Below are 21,543 nucleotides of genomic sequence, written 5' to 3' on the forward strand. Positions count from 1 at the left end.
GCAGAGACAGTGGTATAAACCAGACCACACCCCACCCCCATTTTTAACTCTTTGAGAGCAGGATCTGCACTTCCCTCCCTCCCTCCTCCCTCCCTTAGTTCTTCAGAGCTAGGAACAGCACCCTGAGTAGAGTGAACACTCACTATATAATTGTGGATGATTATGATAATAGTTGACATATTTCCTGTCAAACAAACAATTCATTCCCAGGCTTATATCTCCCACTCCCGCCCCTATTCCCCCACCTTGAGCTCCACCCCTTGGAGCCTGGGCTCATCATTCATATTAAGATCTTTGAGCCCATTTCATTCTTTCATCCTCGGTAATCCCTATTCACCATGGCAAGCAAGTTTCTCCTTCTTGTCTCTTTAATCTTTGTGATTCAGAACTTTCCATCTGCTTTCTAGGTGAGAACCCACAGGCTCATCCGCTTCAGCCCTGGCCCTCCCAGGTCCATGGTCCCCATCCTCCGGTGAGCTCCCTCTTTACTCTCCTCCCGGGAACACTTTTCTACAGTTGACCAATCCCCATTCATCATGGCTTTCTTCCTCTCACATTCCTTCAGTTCTCTTATGTGGCTCTCCCCATTTCAATGACTGAAGCCACTCCATCTCCTGATATCTTCTCCAAGGCTGGCTGCTCCTCCGCTCACACCTGACAGAAGGTCAGTGGCTGCCCACAGCCTCAATCAAAGCCCCTCCCTCCCACCATCACTCAGCAACAACTGCTCCTCCTTTAAAGCTAACTCCATCCTGTTCCCGTCTTTTTTACTGTCATTTATGGACCTGTAGGTCATTCTCCCCCAAAATTTAGGAGGCAGGTAGATGGGTGAGTGGATTACTCGCTGGACCTACAGTCAGGAAAACCCAAATTCAAATCCTGCCTCAGACACTGGCTAGCAGTAACTTAACATCTCTCTTTGCCTCATCTGTAAAATGAAGATAATAGCATCCTCCATCTCCCAGGGTTATTGTGAGAATGAGAGGAGATGACATTTGTAAAAGTGCTATAGAATACCTTTTATTGTCTCTTATTGTTATTATTAGCTATTCTTAATTGAGCACCTGGTATATGGTCTTCTCCATCCCAATCACCATCTCCTCTTGCATTTTCAGATGAATTTGTCCCAGAAGCAAGAATTCCTAGTTATTGGTCTTTTATCCCCCCCCTTCCCTTCCATCTTACAAATAATGGGATGACAGATTTAGAGTTGGAAGAGATCTCAGAGGTCAATTATTGCAACCTTCTTTTACAAATGAGGAAATTGATGCCCAGAGAAGGGAAGAGGTGGTAGTGGCAATATGGTAGCGTGGGTAGTTCCTTGGATTTGGAGTAAGGAAGTTTCTATTGTTGTTGTTCAGTCATTTCATTTGTGTTTGACTCTTTCATTTGGAGTTTTCTTGGCAAAGATACTGGAGTGGTTTGCCATTTCCTTTTTCAGCTCATTTTACAGATGAGGAAAGTGAGGCAAGCAGGGTGAAATGATTTGCCCAGGATCACACAGCTAGTAAATGTCTGAGGCTGGAACTGAATTCAGGAAGATGAGTTTTTCTGACTCCAGGCCTGGTGTTCTAACCACTGCATCACCTTTGTGCCCTGAGTAAGGAAGATCTGGGTTCAAATCTCAAGTCAATCACGTACTTGCTGTATAAGATTAAACAAGTCACTTAACATCTCTGTGCCTCAGTTTCTTGACGTAAAACAAGGAGATTAAACCTGATGACCTCTAAGATCCCATCCAGAATTCAATCTAGAAGGCTATGATCTTATTCGGTGATTTTTCCAAGTCATGCAGCTATTATGTGGATTTGAACCCAGGTCTTTTGCCTCTAAATTCTAAATTTTGCCTCTTTCCATTGGATCACAATATTGGAAGAAGCTGGATTTGAATTGGTCAAATTTGGATAGGAAGGGAGAAAATGTGATGATAAAAGGAGTCTCCCTTTTAATATGCAACTTTTTAGGGGGAATGACCCAGAGGTCTGTAGATGATAATAACAAGGCTCTAGAGAGAATGGAATATACTTTCAAGGAGGGGAAGTGGTTGCTGAGAGACAATGGCAGAGGGAGGGTCTCCAAGAGACTTCAATTAGAGCCCAAGATGACAAACTTAGAGCTTGGAAGGGGTCATCAAGGGTGTCCAGTTCACTCCCATCCCCCATTTCTCAAGAGAGGAAACAGGCCCTGAGAAATACAGTGCTTTCCCCAAGGCTATGCTATAGCCCATAAGGGGCAGAGTTGGCATCTGAACCCACGCCCTCTAATTCCAAATCCAGCCCCAGTCTCCTTTCCTCACCTGGTTTGGTTTGCTGACAACAGACTGCCAACAGACAGGCTCGATCTTTTTTTTCGAACACTGCCCCAACAAATGAACCGCATGCCATCCACAAAGCTTGCTGCTGAGAGGGCTGGTTTTCTCAGTCCTGAGCTCCTCTGATTCCATTATTCTTTCCCCAAACTACTAGTTGGTTATATTAATACTTGAGTAATCATGACAAGAATTTGCTCTAAGCCTTTAAAGAACCCAGATGCTAATCAGTATGCATTAAGAGATCCAGCTTAATTGGTTCCATCCAGATAAATTACTTACCTCCGTTCCTATCACAATTTCATCCCTGGGAGAGAAGAAGAGAAATTCATACAGCTTATAGTGTTGAAATAAGCTGAAATACAAAATAAATGGGGAACTGCAGTCAATTTCATTTGTCAAGTACACATCCAAGGTAATGATTATATCAGCGGTCTGTCAAGCTGACCAGGAGAAAGATGTTCAGCACTAACGGTTATGGCCCTATTCCCTCATTGTAGATAAAATTGTCCATAAAAGCTAAGACTTTAAAGGGTTTTTAAAATGACGTGGTGTTTGAAAATGTGATGTAGCATTTAAAATCATGTCACTAATTCCACCTGGAAAATTAAGAAACTAGAATAATTTAGGAATTATTAGATGCTGTCTTTTAAGTGTTATTAGCCTGGAAGGGCCCCCAAATGGCAGTACTGTTGAGTGCTGGGAACGTCCCACCCTGTAGTTTTGTTGGGGTTGCCCCACCCTGAAATCACAGGATTGGAGGACCATACTGAGTCTCTGAGTAAGAAGGGTACTAAGAGGTCATCTGGTCTAATCCGTATCTGAACAGAAATTCCCTCAATGACATCCATGGTAAGTGGCCATTCTGAGACTTGGAGTTCAAACATGGCATTCTTTTCTGAGGTAGCACCTTCTAATTTTGGAAAGCCTTCTCACTAGGAAGTTCTTCCTTACATTGGACTTGAAGTAGCCTCCTGCTCTCTTCCACTGAGCTATTTCTCCCAACTCTTGCCTCTGGGACTGAACAGAAGAAATCTAATTCCTCTTCCATGTGAAAGCCCTAGTCACCAGAGCTGGGTATGCTGTTTTCCTGATCTCCAATCTTGTTTCATTTCTCCTTCCATTCAATTCCATTCAATTCAGTTCAGGTCATTTCAATTCAAAAAACATTTATTAAGCTTCTACTATGAGGGAGGCAATGTGTCAGATGCTACAGATGCCCTCTTGTGCAATGTCATTTATTGAGAACCAATAGGCATTAAGACACCTCCTCCTCAACACATGTCCAGCTTCAGAGGAAGTGCCTGAATACTGAAAATCAGAAATTTCACCAAGAGGCTAAACTCAAACCAAAAAAAAAAATAGTCCTTACCCTCATTGAACTTATTTTCTAATGCAAAACTGATTAGGATGAAATTCATCATCAATTTCATGTCACTTTTTTTTAAAAAGATGAACTTGAATATAGCTAACTAATTTTCTTGGGGTATGTTGGACGTATTTAGCAGAAAAAAAGGAATCATTAATGAGTCTGTTTTGTCCTTTCCTTTAAACTTAAAAGCTGAGTAGCTCTGACAATATCAAAGATTGGGAGGGTCCCCCAAACAAATGATACCATTGCCAGCACAATGATGATTCTCAGTGACATCTCATTGGAGACTGGGACGCTGCTGAAATGTTGAGTTCTAATGTCCTGTTTGTGGTAATATTTGAATTTCTTTAATTCTCTTCCTGCTGGTTGGGAAAATTAATAGTCTCATAATCTCCAAAAATGCCTGAGAACAAAAAAAAATCTTAGTGGTTTCTGTTTCACTCTGGTGCTTTTTGCTATTTAAGAAAATTGATTTTAATATAACTGAGAAATTAACATTTAAAATGTAGCTACTGAGCATGTATAATAATGGCTTTTGCTGAAAGTTGTAATGGATCAAAGTTTCAATGCATTTGAAATCAATGGAGAAATCCTCAGGCAGCTGGGTTTCTCAGAGTTCCATTAGGAGCTGATCTTTCTACTAACATAACCCATTTAGTTTAATTCCATTCTATTCAATAATCCATTTATTAAGGGCCTACTACGTGCAAGGCCCTGGGGATATGAAGGCATAAAAAGATGCAGCTCATAATCGAAGGAAGGATGTAAGAAGGAGGACCAGTAAGCAAAGAATGACAATTCAAATTAGGACATCATCAACATAAAAGAGAAATCCAGAGTACTTTTAAAGAAAATGTGAAGGGATGGGGGATGTCTGGACTTGCTTGTGATGCATGAGTCTGCATTCACTATTTTATCGTGTTAGTATGTATTGGTGTGCAGCTCTTGGCTGCATCTAAATTATTTGATACAAGCAGGATTCTACCCAAGCTCCCATACTTTCACACCTTATAGAGAAAGAGCCAGAAGACTTGGTACTATAGTCAGAGGACCTGGATTTGAATCCCACCTCTGACACTTCTTGTGTGACCTTGGGAAAGTCACTTACTCTCCATGGGTCCCATTTTCCTCATCTGTAAAATAAGGTGGTTGGAACAGCTGGTCCTTGAGGACCCTTCCAGCTCTAAATCTATGATCAAGTCTTTGTGATTTCATGGGTATGATTTCAGTGCTTGTTGAGCCTTCAGAGATGGCAGCCATGAATTGTGGTAGACTGAGGTAGCATGGAGTAATGGGTTGGAGTTGGAATCAGAAAGACCTGAATTCAAATTTTGCCTCAAACACTAGTTATGTGACTATAGGCAAGTCCTTAAACTACTCTGTGCCTCAGTTTCCTGTTGGCCTCTAAGGTCCTGGTGCTCAGTTGGGAGGTCCTCATTGTAAGGTAGATGATGATAAACTAGAGGGAAGCCATGATGGTGAGCAAGGGCCTCCATCCTATGCTAAATTGTTGTTGTTGTTGTTTATCCTTCGTTTTTGATGAGGACCATCGACATCATGGGGTGATATCTTGACTCAAGAATGAATAGGATTTAAGTGAGGCAGAATTGTGTAAAGTCATCAGCCTCACTCTCTCTTCCAGAGTCATCAAAGTCCAATGGCTGGACAAAAGTCAAGATGACTAAAGATGGTCCAAGGTGCAGTGGGTGACCTTAGCATCTTGTATGTCTAAGCGTGCTATAGAGCCTGCTCCAGGCACCTTCGTGGCCATTGGAACAAATTGTTCTCATCCATCCATTCCAGCAGGGGAAGTCTTCCCATGCTTGGGGTAGACATCCCCCTAGCTCACCAATGGGGTTAAGCCCATCAGCAGAATGTTTTACTGAGATCTAGTTAAAAGACCTAGGAATGTTTAGCCTGGAGAAGAGAAGGATCAGGGGAACACAATAGCTATCTTCATGCTTTTGAAGGCTATCAGGTGAAATAGTGATTATTTCTTCTGCTTGGCCTCTGGAGGCAAGACTAGGAGCCAGAAGTAAAGGCATACTTCAGCACTGGGTAAGGAAGGTAAATTAATACTTTGGGATGTTATTTGTCGGCACATCCTCTACTGGCATGATTCATGGTCATTTATATCTTACAGTCTTAAAATACTGCCCGAGGCTCATAAAGGTTAAATGGTTTGTTCATGATCAGTCACATAACTCACTAATTAGAGGCTAGAGGCAGAATGGTCATCCTGGCCCACGCCTATTGCTCTAACTTCTACATAGCTTCCTGAAATCGGTCTTAGCAGAAAGTGAAATGGACTTCCCTGGGAGATCGTGGATTCCACCACCGGAGGAGTGAGAGCAGAGGATGGATGGTCATTTTCTGGGAGAGAGGCATAGGGCCTCTTTGTCAGGTGGTCTGGATCAGTGGTGTCAAACTCAAATAACAATGATGCCTATGGGTGCATATTGCCTTAGAAAACCACAAATTAATATCATCTATGTTGTATTGCATTTTTCTTTATTTTATTAAATATTTCCCAATCATATTTTAATCTTGTTCTGGCTGCACTTGGTCATTGGATTGTGAGTTTGACACCCCTGGATGGCCCCTGAGGCCCCTTCTATCTCAGAGAGTCTATGGAAGTACCCCTGAAACAACATGAGATATTCAAGAAGAGATGGGTTTGGGTACTAGACTTAAAAATATCCTGGAGTATTTTAGCATAAAAGGAACTTTAGAAAATGCCATCTTACCATAATCACATTTTAGAGATGTTAAGTTAGCTGAAACTTTGCATTTCCTGACTTTTGTTTGTTAGGCGGCAAATCTATGTATGCTGATGTACAAAAATAAAAAGTTGGCATTGTCCAAATTTGCTTAAAGGCATTATTTTATCTCATAGGCCCTTTTCTGAGGCCCTTTCATCAGGGTTGGAACAGCATTGGGAAAGGGAGAATACCTCATCTTTAGGTAATCGATGATCTCGTTGGCTTGTTGTACATTAAAGACATTCATATAGGGTTTTTCTATGGTATTTGGTCCAATTTCAGCCATTACTTCTCCCAGAAACTTTATGCTATCTTCCAGCGACGCATGTAGGGCTGAAATGAAATTCAAAGGAATGAAAAGTAAGTGTAATTATGATGGATGCTTTCTTGGCACTCAAGACCTACTCAGAGTGCAAAAAAAAAAAAAGGTGCTTTCAGAACTCTTTAAAATGCAGCATTTCCAAAGACAGATAGAACAAATATTGTTGCCTAAATTCCTTCCTTGAAAGCAGTCATCAACCCTAGCAACTGAGAGTTATTTACACAAATAGTTGCACAATAATGCCTGAAGCATTTAAGCACAGTTTTGACTTTTACTTAATTTTTTTCCTCATTCATCCTATTTAATAATGTTATTCAAACTTTTAAAAATTAGGATGATTTCCCAGCATAACTCACTGTGGCTGAATTCTTGGGATGGTGGTGGTTGCAGTGGACAGTATCCTGAACTTGGAGTCAGCCAGACTACAGTTTAAAATCTGCCTCAGACACTTGCCCTGAGCAAGTCATTTAAACCCTCAGCTTCAATTTCCTTATCTGTAAAAGAGGGATCCTATTAAGAGGGTTGTTGTGAGAATTAAATGAGGAAGGGAAATTTCAACCAATAAAATAATTTCTCATAATTTATACATTGCTCTATACCCATAGTCCCCCACCTCTTACCATGTAGAGGGAGGTATGTTTTATAAGATAATACTATTATAGATATAGACCAGGAAGGAACCTCAAAGGTCACTTAGTTCAACCTCCTCATTTTACAGATGAGGAAACCCATAAGAGAGACAAATTGATTTGCCAGGGTCACATGGCTGGTGTAAGAGGTGGGATTTTAACTCTCCTCCTGACTCCAAGTCCAGGGCTCTACTCACTATTACATTTCCCTTGGTAACAAGATTGGCCATTCCAATAAACCTGAATTTGGAAGCATCTCAGTACTGATTTTGTTGATATTGTATATACCAACACTTGTATAGTTCTTTAAAGTTTGCAGTTTGGGTGGAGCCAGGATAAGATAGGAACTCACCTGAACCCTCCAAAATTTACCTCCAAACAACTACAGAATGCTGCCTTAAAACCAACAAAAAGAAGGAGTGAAACAATTTTCCAGCCCAAGACAACCTAGAGGTGAGCAGAAAAAGTTTGTCATACTCATATAAAAGAAGAGGGGAGTCCAATGCAGGTGGCCTCCAAGTAAGCCAGAAGCAGGCTGCTTCCTAGAAAGACAGTGGGACCCTAAGCCTCAGGGCAGGTCAATAGTAAGGCCCTGGGGCCCTGGAACCCTGGCACAACAGGTCAGGGGCATAGCAGGCCAGTGGTACAGCAGGCTACCAACACAGCAGGTCAGCTGCAAAACTTCAGACTTCCAGAGTAGCAGGCCAGAGACTAGGTCCTGGCCTCTAGCAGAAGAAACTTGGTCATGAAATAGGCTTGAAAATGAGCAAAAAAAAACAATAAAAAAAGAATCTGACTATAGAAAGTTACTATGGTGACAGGGAAGATCAAAACACAAATTCAGAAGAGGACAACGATGTCAAAATACCTATTTGCAAAGCCTCAAAGAAAAACATGAATTGGTCACAGGCCCCAAAAGAATGCATGGAAGAGCTCAAAAAGGATTTTAAAAACAAATAAGAGAGGTAGAAGAAAAACTAGGAAAAGAAATGAGAGTGATTCAAAACAATCATGAAAAAAAGAGTCAACAGCTTGGTAAAAGAAGCACAAAAAATGGACAAAAGATGTACAAACATTCACTGAAGAAAACAACTCCTTAAAAAGTAGAACTGGTCAGATGAAAAAGGAAGCATAAAAGTTCACTGGAGAAAGTAATTCCTTAAAAATTAGAATCAGGCAAGTGGAAACTAATGACTCCATGAGACACCAAGAAACAATAAAACAATAAAATCAAAAGAATGAAAAAAATAGAAGAGAATGTGAAATATCTCAATGGAAAAACAACTGACCTAGAAAATACATCCAGGAGAGATAATTTAAAAATTATTGGGCTACCTGAAGGCCATGATAAAAAAGAGTCTGGACAAAATATTTCAAGAAATTATCAAGGAAAACTGCCTTGATAACCTAGAACCAGAGGGTAAAATAGAAATTGAAGGAACCCACTGATTACCTCCTGAAAAAGATCCTCAAGTGAAAACTCCCAGGAATATTATAGCCAAATTCCACAACTCCCAGGTCAAGAAGAAAATGCTGCAAAATGCCAGAAAGAAACCATTCAAATATGCTGCCACAGTCAGGATTACATGGGATTTAGCAGCTCCTACATTAAAGGACCAGAGGGCTAGGAATATGATATTCCGGAAGGCAAAGGAGCTAGGATTACAAATAAGAATCACCTATCCAGTGAAACTGAACATAATCCTTCAGAGGGAAAATGGATATTCAATGAAATAGAGGACTTTTAAACATTTCTGATGAAAAAATCAGAGCTGAACAGAAAATGTGATTTTCAAATATAAGAATCAAGAGAAGCATAAAAAGAGAAACAGGAGAGAGAAAACAGAAGGGATTTAATAAGGTTAAACTGTTTGCATCCCTCCATGGGAATATAATACTTGTAATTCTTAAGAATTTTATTGTTATTGAACAGGCTGACTTCAGAAAAACCTGGAAAGACTTGTATGGTGTGATGCTGAGTGAAGTGAGCAGAACCAAGAGAACGATGTACACAATAACAACCATGTTGTGCAATGATTAATATTGATAGACTTAACCCTTCCCAGCAATACAAGAATCTAAGACATCTCCAAAGGCCTCGTGATGGAAAATGCTATCCACATCCAAAGAAAGAACTGTGGAAGTTGAATTGCTATTTTTTTTCTCTTCTGTTGAGTTTTGTTTCCTCTTTCTAGTGGTTACTCCTATTGGTTCTAATTTTTACTTACAACATCACTAATGTGAAAATATGTTTAATAGGAATGTATATGTGTAGCCTATATCAGATTGTGTGCCGTCTTGGGGAGGATGGTGGGGAGGAAGGGGGAGAAAAAATTTAAACTCAAAAGCATATGGAAGTGATTGTTGACAAATCAAAATAAATTAATAAAAAATTAAAAAAAAAGAATTCTATCATTATTGGGTCAGTTAGAAGGAGTATTCATGGACATAGCGTGCAGGTCTGAGTTGACTTTTATAGGATGATAGTCAAAAAAACTCAAAAACAAAATTAAGGGATGAGAAAAAGGATTGTACTGGGAGAAGGGCAAAAGGAAAAATAGAATGTGGTAAATTATCTCATATGAAGAGGCACAAAAGACCTATTACAGTGGAGGGAAAGATGGGGATGGGTGGGCATAACTTGAAGCTTACTCTCATCATACTTGGCTCAAAGAGGAAAATAACATACACACTCAGTTGGACATAGAAATCTATCTTACCCTGAAGTAGGAGAGGAGAGGAATAAGAAAAGCGAATGGGGGACTAATAAAAGTGGTAGCAGATTGGGAAGGCTATAGTCAGAAATAAAACACTAGTGAGTAGGGACAGGGTGAAAGAACAGAGAGAGAGAAGGATAAACAGGGGAAAATAGGATGGAGGGAAATACACAGTTGGTAGTCATAACTGTGAATGTGAATGGGATAAACTCACCCATAAAACAGAAACAGATAGCAGAGTGGATTAAAAACCAGAATCCTACAATATGGTTGTTTACAAGAAACATCTGAAGCAGAAAGATATACATAGAGTAAAGGTAAGGGGCTGGAGCAGAATCGATTATGTTTCTGCTGAAGTAAGAAAAAGCAGAGGGGGCAATCAAGATCTCAGACAAAGTAAAAACAAAATAGATCTAATTAAAAGAGACAAGGAAGGAAACTACATTTTGCTGAAAGATCCTATATACAATGATGTAATAACAATATGAAACATATTTGCACCAAATAGTATAGCACACACATTTTTAAAGGAAAGTTAAATTAGTTATGGGAGGAAATAAACAGTAAAACTATACTAGTGAGGGACCTCAACTTTCCTCTCTCAGAACTAGATAGATCTAACCAAAAACAGAAAAGAAAGACTTTAATGAGGTGAAGAGAACTTTAGAAAAATTGGATATGATAGACTCTGGAGAAAATTGAATGGGGTTGAAAAGAATGTACCTTTTTCTCAGTGGTATGTGGTACCTATACAAAAATTGACCAAGTATTAAGCCACAAAATCCTCACAAACAAATGTAGAAAGGCAGAAATATTAAATGCATCCTTTTTAGATCATAATGCAATAAAAATTGCATTCAATAAAGGGTAGTGGGAAGACAGATTAAAAATTAATTGGAAATTAAATAAACTAATGCTAAAAATACGTGGGTCAAAGAACAAATCATAGACATAATCAATAATTTCATTAAAGAGAATGAAAACAATGAAACAACATATCAAAATTTATGGGATGCAGCCAAGGCAGTACCTAGGGGAAAATTTATATCTCTAAATGTTTAATTCAACAAAATAGAGAAAGAACAGATCAATGAATTGGGCATGCAACTGAAAAAAAGCTAGAAAAAGGACCAATTAAAAATCCTCAATTAAACACCAAAATGGAAATCCTGAAAAATCAAAGGAGAGATTAATAAAATTGAAAGAAAACCATTAAACCAAAAAATAAAACTAGGAGTTGTTTTTATGGAAAAAATGATAAAATTGATAAACAATTGGCTAATTTGATTTAAAAAAAGAAAACAAACTATCACCACCAAATGAAAAGGAAATTAAAGTAAATATTAGGAGCTATTTTGCCCAAGTATATGACAATAAATCTGAAAATCTCAGTAAAATGGATGATTATTTACAGAAATATAAACTGCCCAGATTAATGGAAGAGGAAATAGAATACTTAAACCATTTTAGAAAAAGAAATTGAATAAGCCATCAATGAACACCCTAAGAAAAATCCCCAGGGCCATATGGATTCATAAGTGAATTCTACCAAATATTTAAATAACAATTAATTCCAATACTAAATAAACTATTTGGAAAAATAGGTGAAGAAGGAATCTTACCAAATTTCTTACTACGACACAAATATGGTGCTGATACCTAAACCACAAAGCGTCAAAACAGGGAAAGGAGACGATAGATCAATTTCCCTAATGAATTTTGATGCAAAAAAATTTTAAATAAAATATTAGCAAGGAGATTACAGCAATGTATCATGAAGGTCACTCACTAATTCCAGGTGTGATCTATATTGGGAATGTAGGTTTGATTCAATATTAGGAAAGCTATCATCATAATTTACCATATTAATAACAAAACCAATAGAAAACAGATGATTATCTCAATAGATGCAGAAAAGGCTTTTGACAAAATACAGTACCCATTATTATTAAAAACACTGGATAACATAGGAATAAATAGAACTTTCATTAAAATGATAAGAAGTATCTATCTAAAATCATCAGTAAGCATTATCTGCAATGGGGATAAGCTAAAAGTCTTACCAATAAGATCAGAGGTGAAACAAGGATGTCTATTATTACCACTATTATTCAGTATTGAATTACAGAAGAAAAATAAATTGAAAGAATTAGAATAGGCAATGAGGAAACAAAACTATCCCTCTTTATTGATGGTATACTTAGAGAATCAAGTAAGAAACTAATTGAAATAATTAGCAACTTTAACAAAGTTGCAAGATATAAAACGAATCCACATAACTCATCAGCCTTTTTATATATTAACAAAAAAGTCCAGCAGAAAGAGAGAGAAATTTCATTTAAAATAACTACAGGCAATATAAAATACTTGGGAGTCTACCTGCCAAGATAAACCCATGAACTACATGAACACAATTACAAAACATTTTTCACACAAATAAAGTCAGATCTAAACAACTGGAAAAATAACAATTGCTCAAGAGTAGGCCAAGGCAATATAATAAAAATGAAAATTCTACCTAAATTAATTTGCTTATTTAGCACCATACCAATCAAACTACAAAAAATTATTTTGTAGAGCTAGAAAAAATCATAACAATATTCATCTGGAAGAACAAAAGGTCAAGAATATCAAGGGAGTCAGTTTTAAAAATGTGAAGGAAGTTGGCCTAGCCATATTAGATCTCCAACTATATTATAAAACAGTAATCATCAAAATTATCTGGTACTGGCTAAGAAATAGGGTGGTGGATCAGTGGAATAGATTAGGTATGCAAGACACAGTAGAAAATGTCATAGTGATTTATTGTTTGATAAACCCAAAGACCCAAGCTTTTGAGACAAGAACTCACTATTTGAAAAAAAAAACTGCTAGGAAAAATGGAAAGCAGTACACACTAACATCTCATACTATATACCAAGATAAGGTCAAAATGGATGCATGATTTTAACATAAAGTGTGATACCATAAACCAATTAGGAGAGAAAGGAATAGTTACTTGTCAGATCTATGGAGAAAGAAAGAATTTAATGACCAAGCAAGACATAGAGAGCATTATGAGATATAAAATGGATAATTTTCATTATATTAAATTATAAAAGTGTTGCACAAATTAAAACCAATGCAAACAAGGTTAGAAGAAAAGAAGAAACCTGGGAAATAATTTTTATAGCAAGTGTCTCTGATGAAGGACTTATTTTTTCAAATATATAGAGAACTGAGTCAAATTTAGAAGAATACAAGTCATTCCTCAATTGATAAATGGTCAAAAGATGTGAACAGGCAGTTTTCAGACAAAAATAACCAAAGCTATCTATAATCACATGACAAAATATTCTAAATTATTATTGATTAAAGAAATGCAAATTAAAACAATTTTGAGGTACCACCTTATACCTATTATATTGGTTAATATGACAGAAAAGGATAATGATACATGTTGGAGGGGATGTGGGACCTACTAATTTGTTGGTGGAGTTGTTAACTGATCCAACCATTCTGGGAGCAATTTGGAATTATGCTTAAAAGGCTCTAAATCTGTGTGTACCCTTTGATCCAGCAATACCACTACTAGATTTGTATCCCAAAGAGATTTCTAAAAAGGGTGAAAGGACCTATTTGTACAAAATTATTGATAGCACCTCTTTTTGTGTTGGCTAATAATTGGAAAATGAAGGGATGCCAATCAATTAGGGAATGGCTAAACAAGTTGTGGCATGATTGTAATGGAATGTTATTGTGCTATAAGAAATGATGAGCAGGATGATTTTGGAAAAACCTGGAAAGACTTAACACAAACGGATGCAAAGTGAAGTGAGCAGAACCATATAGCAATCTACACAGTAACAGCGATATTATACAGTGATCAACTGTGAATGACTTAGCTATTTTCTGCAATACAATGATACAAGGCAATTCCAAAGACTCATCATGAAAAATGCTATCCATCCCCTGGGAAAGAACTGATGGAGTCTGAAGGCCAATTAAAGCATGATTTTCTGCCTTATTTTGGGTTTTCTTTTGGTCTGTTTCTTCTTTCACAACATGACTAACATGCAAGTATGTTCTGCATGATTGTACATATATAATCAGTATCAAACTGCTTACTGTCTCAGGGAAGAGGAGAAGGCTGGGGAGGGAGGGAAAGAATTTAAAACTTAAAATTAAAAAAATGAATGTTTAAAATTGTCTCTACATATAATTGGGAACAAAATAAAATATCAATGAAGTTTGCAAAGCACTTTCTAAATATTATGTTATTTAATCATCCCAAGACCCTTGAGAGGTAGGTGTTGTTATTATCCCAACTTTTACAGATGCATAAACTGAGGCAGATGGTAGTTAAAAGACTTGCCCAAGAATCACAGTTAAAAGATGTCTAAGGTAGGATTTGAACTCTGATCTTTCTGATTCCAGCACTCTTTCCACTGTGATGCCATCTTCGGTTCTACTCTCTTTGTGCTGTATTGGTTTGCATAAGTCTTCCTGTGTTCTGCATACCTCATATGAAATCTTTCTTATGGTACAATATTCTATTATATTCATATACTATAATTTGTTTGGCTATTCCCCAGGCATTGGGTACCTGACCACTTTGTTTCTGGCTTTAAATAAACAACTACTCCAAGGAATGGTGCTATAGGTATGTTGCCATATACAAGCCCTTTCTCTTTGTCATTGACTTCTTTTGGGGTATAGATACAATAGTTGGATCTGATCATCAATGAATGTGAGCATTTTAGCAACTTTTCTTGTGAAGTTCTTGGGAAATGTTTTCCAAAATGACTGGACCAAGTAATAGCTCAAACAACAGTTTTAGTGTGCCTATCTTTCCATAGTCCCTCCAACACTGGCATTTTAAAAAAAATAGTATTTTATTTTTTCCAATTACATGTAAAGACAATTTTCAACATTCATTTTTTGAAAGATTTTGAGTTCCAAATTTTTCTCCCTCTTTTCCTTCTCTCATCCTTCCTCAAGATGGCAAGCAATCTGATATAGGTGATACATGTTCAATAATGTAAAATGTATTTTCACACTAGTCATATTGTGAAAGAAAAAAAACAGAAAAACTAAAAAAAAGAGAAATAGAATGCCTCGATTTGCATTCAGACTCCATCAGTTCTTTCTCTAGATGTGGATAGTATTTTCCATCATGAGTCTTCTGAAATTGTCCTGGATCATTTTCTTGCTGAGAAGAGCTAAGTCAGTCATAGTTAATCATCACACAATGTTGCTGTTACTGTGTTCAATGTTCTCCTCATTCTGCTCACTTCCCTCAGCATCAGTTCATGTAAGTCTTTCCAGATTTTTCTGAAATCTGCCTTCCCATCATTTCTTGTAGCACAATAATATTTTATTACATTCATATATCACAACTTGTTCAGCCATTCCCCAATTGATGGACATCCCCTCAGCTTCCAATTCTTTGTCATCACAAAGAGATCTGCTATAAATATAACTACTGGTGATTTTTAAAATCATCTCTTCCAATTTATTATGTGTGTGATGAAAGCATATATTTACTTAATTTGCATTCCTCTTAAGAACAACGTCTGCTTTTAAAAGAAAAACAATAAAAAGCACGTCTTCAAAATTCTTCAGAGACTGGAAGTTTTCTTGAATTTAGACTGTTGAAAAATAGATAATTTAACAAATTTCTAATGGGTTGAATTGAATATTATATAGATATGATGGTGGTAGATATGTTGGTTCAGTTAGTTAGAGAAGTCTCTAGGTAGTAGATTCAAACTCTGAAATGGTTTACAGGAGAATATGGACTTGTGAAGGGAAGGAATGGTTTCATTTTTGGGCCTTATATCCTCATATATGAGCCTAACACATATTAGAAACTTAATGTTTGTTGATACAGTGACAAAGTACAGCCTCCCACCATAACTGCACCCATTGTGGGACTATTCCTTGTAATGTCTCCCACTCCTCTCTTCCTCTCAATTGTATTCCCCCCATTTGCCCTGAGGTTCAGTTTTGGCTCCTTAGAGCTCTGGTTTTAAGCCTGGAAAATTGATGAGATGGGGGTGCTCATTAAATGAAGTATCATTGTCAGGAGAAGAAGCCAGTTTGGATACACAGATGATGAGTCCAGTGTGGGACACGTTGGGTTTTTAAGGCTGCCAGTTTATCCACTCTAACTCTATCACCATCACTACAAAAACAAACCAAAGGCCATTTAATGCACAAAGGAGAGTCCATTACATTATAGCTAAACTGAAATATTATGTTCTTTGGCATTTAAAAGAAAATTCAACTAAAAAGGTATCGTGTCAAAAACCTTCAATTCAACTTTTACAAAGAAGACATTGTTACAACTCCCCCCATCACCATTTTGGTTGGAAAATGGAAAGCTGGGCAGATATATTGAACTTACTTATCCTGGTGTGTAGGATACATACTGGATATGGCAGTTATATAAATAAAAACTCAGGGAAAGAAAGAAAATAGGAAATTAAAAGGCAGAACAATAGAACTAATGCTGTACTTGCAAATTTGGGTTGCTTTCTAACTTGTAGGATTTAGAAAGAAGACAGTTATTGAACAAAAACATGGAAGCTCTAATTATGATTCTGGATCCATTTCTTATCACCTTAAATCAAACAGATCTGTGTTTCTTTTCTGCATGTGGTGTACCCACTGAATTCTTGCCGGATGGATCTAGCCTCCTCTATTTTATTAAAAATAACTGGGGTCTGATTCTTTGCACATTTCCATCTCCACATTTAACTCCATTTGATGTCAGTGGGAGTTCTTAGTGAAATGAAAAACCCTGTTGGACAGGAGCAGTTCATAAAACTGTTGATTGAGAAGTTGGAAAAAGGCTACTTTGTGATTGGAATTAGGGATACTGGAGGCCCAATGAAAATAGCAAAATGTTCACTAATGGTTAATAAGAAGAGAAAATGGATGGTCAGCCCAAGCAGTTCTGAGCTACTAGATGAGAATGGGGAAAGCCCCTCCCTACCCCCTACCCTTACCCCCCAGTGCAGTGATTTTGTTCTTGAAGGAGGACTTATTAGGGAAAAAATGAGAACTCTACAGGATGGCGAGATGGGGAAGTGCTGCAATCTACCCTAGTGGAGGGAATGCTCACACAGAGCAGAAAGGAGTAAGGCATACCATTTAGAATGGGAATTTGAGGTCCATTTAACCAAAGGCAAAATGCAGTGTTGTAGGGCTTTACTATATCATATTAAGAGGACAGCCTGCATGTCAGAAAGACCTAGGCTCCAGGCCTGCCTCTGACTGTGGGTGAGTCATCACATAGCAACTCAGTGTCCTGCCCTAGGAATGCTCTAAGATTCTAAATTACTGAGGATTTATGACTTCTAACAGTGGAGGGAGTTTCTACATGAAGAGTTCTTGAAGAAATCTAAGGACTTAAGCAATATCCATGTACGTGTATGTGTGCATATATGTGTGTGTGTGTGTTTGTATCTGTGAATATAGACATATACATAAGATGTATTTATATGTTCATATGTCTATACATATACACACATCTCTAAAATCTGTAATATATATAGATCATCATCCAAGAACATGGCTGGATCTTTAAAAGTACATCTCCAGTACTCTGTGATTTTTCTCTTATGGGAAATCCTTTCACTATGATAGATTGCATCTCTTCTGTGACACAGAACCTGAAAGTTGCTGAGGCTGAAAAATTCATCATTCGTCGGTCTCCACACTGAAAGGAACAAATCCTGTCATTGAGCATGTGACCCATCACTTGGGCCATACTCAAAGACTGCCCGGCTTGGAAGAGCCCACTGGAGTTTGCTTTTTGTTGATATAACCTTCAAGAACTCAAGGTCACCTCCATATCAGAAAGAGACCTTGCAACAGGGCTTTAGCAGAGGCTAAGTGTCCTTATTTCTGGGGGAAAAATGTGGATTTCCAAAAGGGAAATCTGGCTCCCCTTCCCTTCCACACTGCGGCATGTGAACAAGATATTTGTGTTATAATAATAACAATGACAGTTGGTGGTTTGCAAAGTGTTTTAGAATTTGAGAAGCACTTTATAAGTGATTTCTTATTTGATCCTCACAAAAACCCTGTGGGGTTAATATTAGAGTTCATATCACTATTCATTCCCATTTTTACAGATGAGGAAACTGAGGCTGAGAAACTTGCTAATGGTCACACTAGGTCTCAGAGTTGAGATTCAAACCCGTGTCCCTCAGGAGTATAAGGTCATCGGACGTTTCAAATGGAATTTTGCATCACATTTAGCAACATCCACATTAAAAACATATGAGAAAGACCGCAGATTCTGGGGCTAGAAGACTTGTTTTTAAATTCTGTCTCTGATGCTTACTAGCTGTTTATATGACCTTGGGTAAGTCAGACACGTTGGACCTCAGTAAATGAGGGGGGCAATATCACTGCCAAATTATTTCCTGTGTGGCCTAGGGAAAGGTGACCCTCTCTGGGTCACAGATTCCTTGTCTATAAAATGCGGGGGTCTGAGCTAGCTATCCTCTGAGGCTCCTTCCACCTTGATCCTACCCTCTAGAAGAGACCCAGCTTTTTATGTAGCAATAGCTATGTTCCGGTTACATGATTTATCCTGGGAATGTGGGTAATTTAAAATACAAATCCTCAATTTGGCGTTTGAAGCCTTCCACGATCTGGCTTCCATCCACTCTTTCAGGCTTAGTTCATGTCAGTCCCCTTCGTTCCCATTTTTTCTAGTCCAGTTTCACTTGTTAGCTGTTCCTTGGACACAGAATTCCAGCCTCCACGCCTTTGTACTGGTGGTCCTCCATGGCAGGAATGCTCCCACTCCTCACTTCTGCCCCAGAGAATCCATGAGTTTCCTTCAAGCCCAGCTGCATGAAGCTTCTCCTGATTCCGCCAGTTAGTAGGACTCTCTTCCCCTTGAAATCATTCTATATTGTTCTCTCTCTGTATTGTATCTACTCATTTGCGCACACATTGTAGCTCCTCCCCCACCCTAGTGGGATGGAAGCCCCTTAGAGCATGGCATTACTTTATTTTGTAGCTCTCTTCCGGGACCAACGTTAGGGCTTGACATAGAGGAGACGTTTAATGAACATTTGGTCAAATGGTTTGAAAGCAGCCACGCCATGACTCAGACCATGGAGTCCAGACCATAGAGTCATTGATTCAGAGCTGGAAGGGGCCTAAGAGGCTGTCTAGCCCGATCTTTCACTTTACAGACAAGGAAACTGAGCCTCAAAAGGTTCTGTGACTCGCCCTAGGCCACACGGTAGGACTGGCAGGGATGGTATTCATCTTCAGGGGGGTGGGAACAAACACCGTTAATAGATACTCCTTGCCTTGTTACTCCGCCCTGGACACTGTTATGAACAGTTGACATGAGTCAATGGAGTTGGGTGGGGACAAAGCAGTCTGCCTTTCTAATCCCAGAAAACTGGGCTATTTGTGGCTAAGACCTGGATATATCAGCTCAGACACTTTCATGGGGCTCTAATACTTGCTGTTTTCTGACACCTTCCCCCCAGCGTCTTAGGACAGGTCAAGTTTGGATTTGTCTGGGTTGCGATGAAGAGAGATCAGTGGAAGGACCCAGAGGATGTTAGCAGTATGAGATCCCTGGACATTCTCTTCGTTCCTCTGGGACCACATTGATGGCTCAGTGCTTTGGTACTTGCTTGGTTGCATCTGCAACTTCATCAATGCATCGACTCCCCCCAAATATCCTCTCTTTTTTTGGAGAAGCCTCAGGCATACATGGATGGGAACCAGAGAAGATAATCTGGGCAGCCACGAATGGGTTGTGAAATTCAAGGGACATACTACAGTCCATACTACAGTTGGGAGGACCTAAGTTCAAACGATGCCTCAAACACTGTGTGATGATGGGTGAGTCACTTTCCTCTCTGAGCTTCAGGCAATTCTCTAAGACTTTACGTCATAGACAAGTTGAAATGCTCATCTGGGGTATGTTTTGTGGTTACTCATTTGTAAACATGTGACTCTTTGCTCCAGGAGAATGTACGATTTTTGAGGTTCTGTTTTGTTTTTGTATCCCCAGGATCAAGGACAGTGCATAGCACATTTATGTTTGTTTGTCTATTTGTTTTTCATTTATCTGTTCCTTCATTCAATTAATTTATTCATTTATTTGGTCTGTATCTGCAATTTCATTGGAATAGGGATCTCCCTGGAAAGGAAATTCTCTCCACCAATGCAGATCACCAGTAACTGTTGTGAAGTTTATAGTCTTGGTCGAGGGGCTACTGAAAAGCTAATTGGCTTACCCAGGCTTACCACGTAACTAGCATGTGACAGAAGCAGGACTTTACCAAGGTCATCCTGACTCCAAGGCTGACTCTCTAATCTCCACATCATGCTAGCTGGTATACAGTAGGTGCTTAATCAATGCTTGTTGAATTCAACTGACTTGAAGGCAGTTCTCATACTTGGAATTCCCACACTGACCAAAGTCCTGGGTTCCTGGCATGGTGATGTACAGTAATGACTCCATTGCATCTCTTCATCCAGAGCCCACTTCTCCATTGACGGTACTCTAAAGTCTGCTGCTGTGGGTCTGTACCCCAGGTACATATGATTTCAGTAGCCTGTGTTTTCCCCTTAAGCCTACATCACCTTTCTTCTTGGTGCAGCTGGCTGAGATTGCATTCTTTCCTGGTGACTCTGGTCATGTTGAGGTTGAGGGGTTTGAGTATTTTTTGCCAGAAATAGAAAAAAAAATATTGGATACTCTCTTTCCCCCATCTGGATTAGCTATGCATTTGTACTTTTTACTCTCCCGTGGTTTTATGAGCAGCTAAATGGATTTTGCTCAAGTCTTCAAAAATCAACTTTGAACTGAGGCCAGTGATATAAAGTTTCAGCCTAGGAAGAATAATTCTGAGTCAGTTCTAAGCAAAGCAAAGAGAGTTAAAAATGGAAATGCCTTATCCACTTTAGCTCAAATGTTTGTGCAGAAGAAAGAAAGGGTGAAAGGCAGAGGGGCCACATACACATGCTGAGCTTTTGATGTGAGTTTTCGAGGTTATCCAGTCCTTCCTAAGCTGTCTAATGACTCACCATCTGCATCCTAATGAATTGCATCAAAGTTTCACTTACTCCCTCCTATATTCCAGAGAAAGTAAGCTCCTTTAGAGGAAGGACTCCCCCACCCCCATTTCTGTCTTCCCCATGTATCACATGACACCTTGCACACAGTAGGTGTCTAATGTTTGTTGACTGTTGTACTGAACTATTTCTCCCAGCAAGTTCTACCCCTCCCTTCCCCAGTGGAGAAATACAGAGCACACTAGTTTTCTCAATCCCTTGACTCTTCTCCAGAAACTGCAACTACAGCCTCCCCCAGAACAACACGGCCTAAGGGGGGAAGCAGGGCTCCAGAACATGGTGGGTGGAGAGGGATGGGAGAGCCACAGGCTTTCTGAAGCTCCTCTG

At 38.8% G+C, this 21,543-nt stretch overlaps 1 protein-coding gene across 1 annotated transcript in view; it reads right to left on the bottom strand.

The window, feature by feature from the left end:
- CABCOCO1 (ciliary associated calcium binding coiled-coil 1) overlaps positions 1-21,543 on the bottom strand; it is a 168,800-nt gene that overhangs the window by 94,866 nt on the left and 52,391 nt on the right. The window contains exons 4-5 of the mRNA XM_027840733.1: positions 6,634-6,775; positions 2,591-2,663 (exon numbers count right to left, since the gene is read on the bottom strand). Coding sequence (XP_027696534.1) covers positions 2,591-2,663; positions 6,634-6,775 — 215 coding nt within the window. The remainder of the gene's footprint in view (positions 1-2,590; positions 2,664-6,633; positions 6,776-21,543) is intronic.

This window comes from Vombatus ursinus, unplaced genomic scaffold, assembly GCF_900497805.2.
Source record: "Vombatus ursinus unplaced genomic scaffold, bare-nosed wombat genome assembly UNPS02014847.1, whole genome shotgun sequence".
Taxonomy (NCBI): domain Eukaryota; kingdom Metazoa; phylum Chordata; class Mammalia; order Diprotodontia; family Vombatidae; genus Vombatus; species Vombatus ursinus.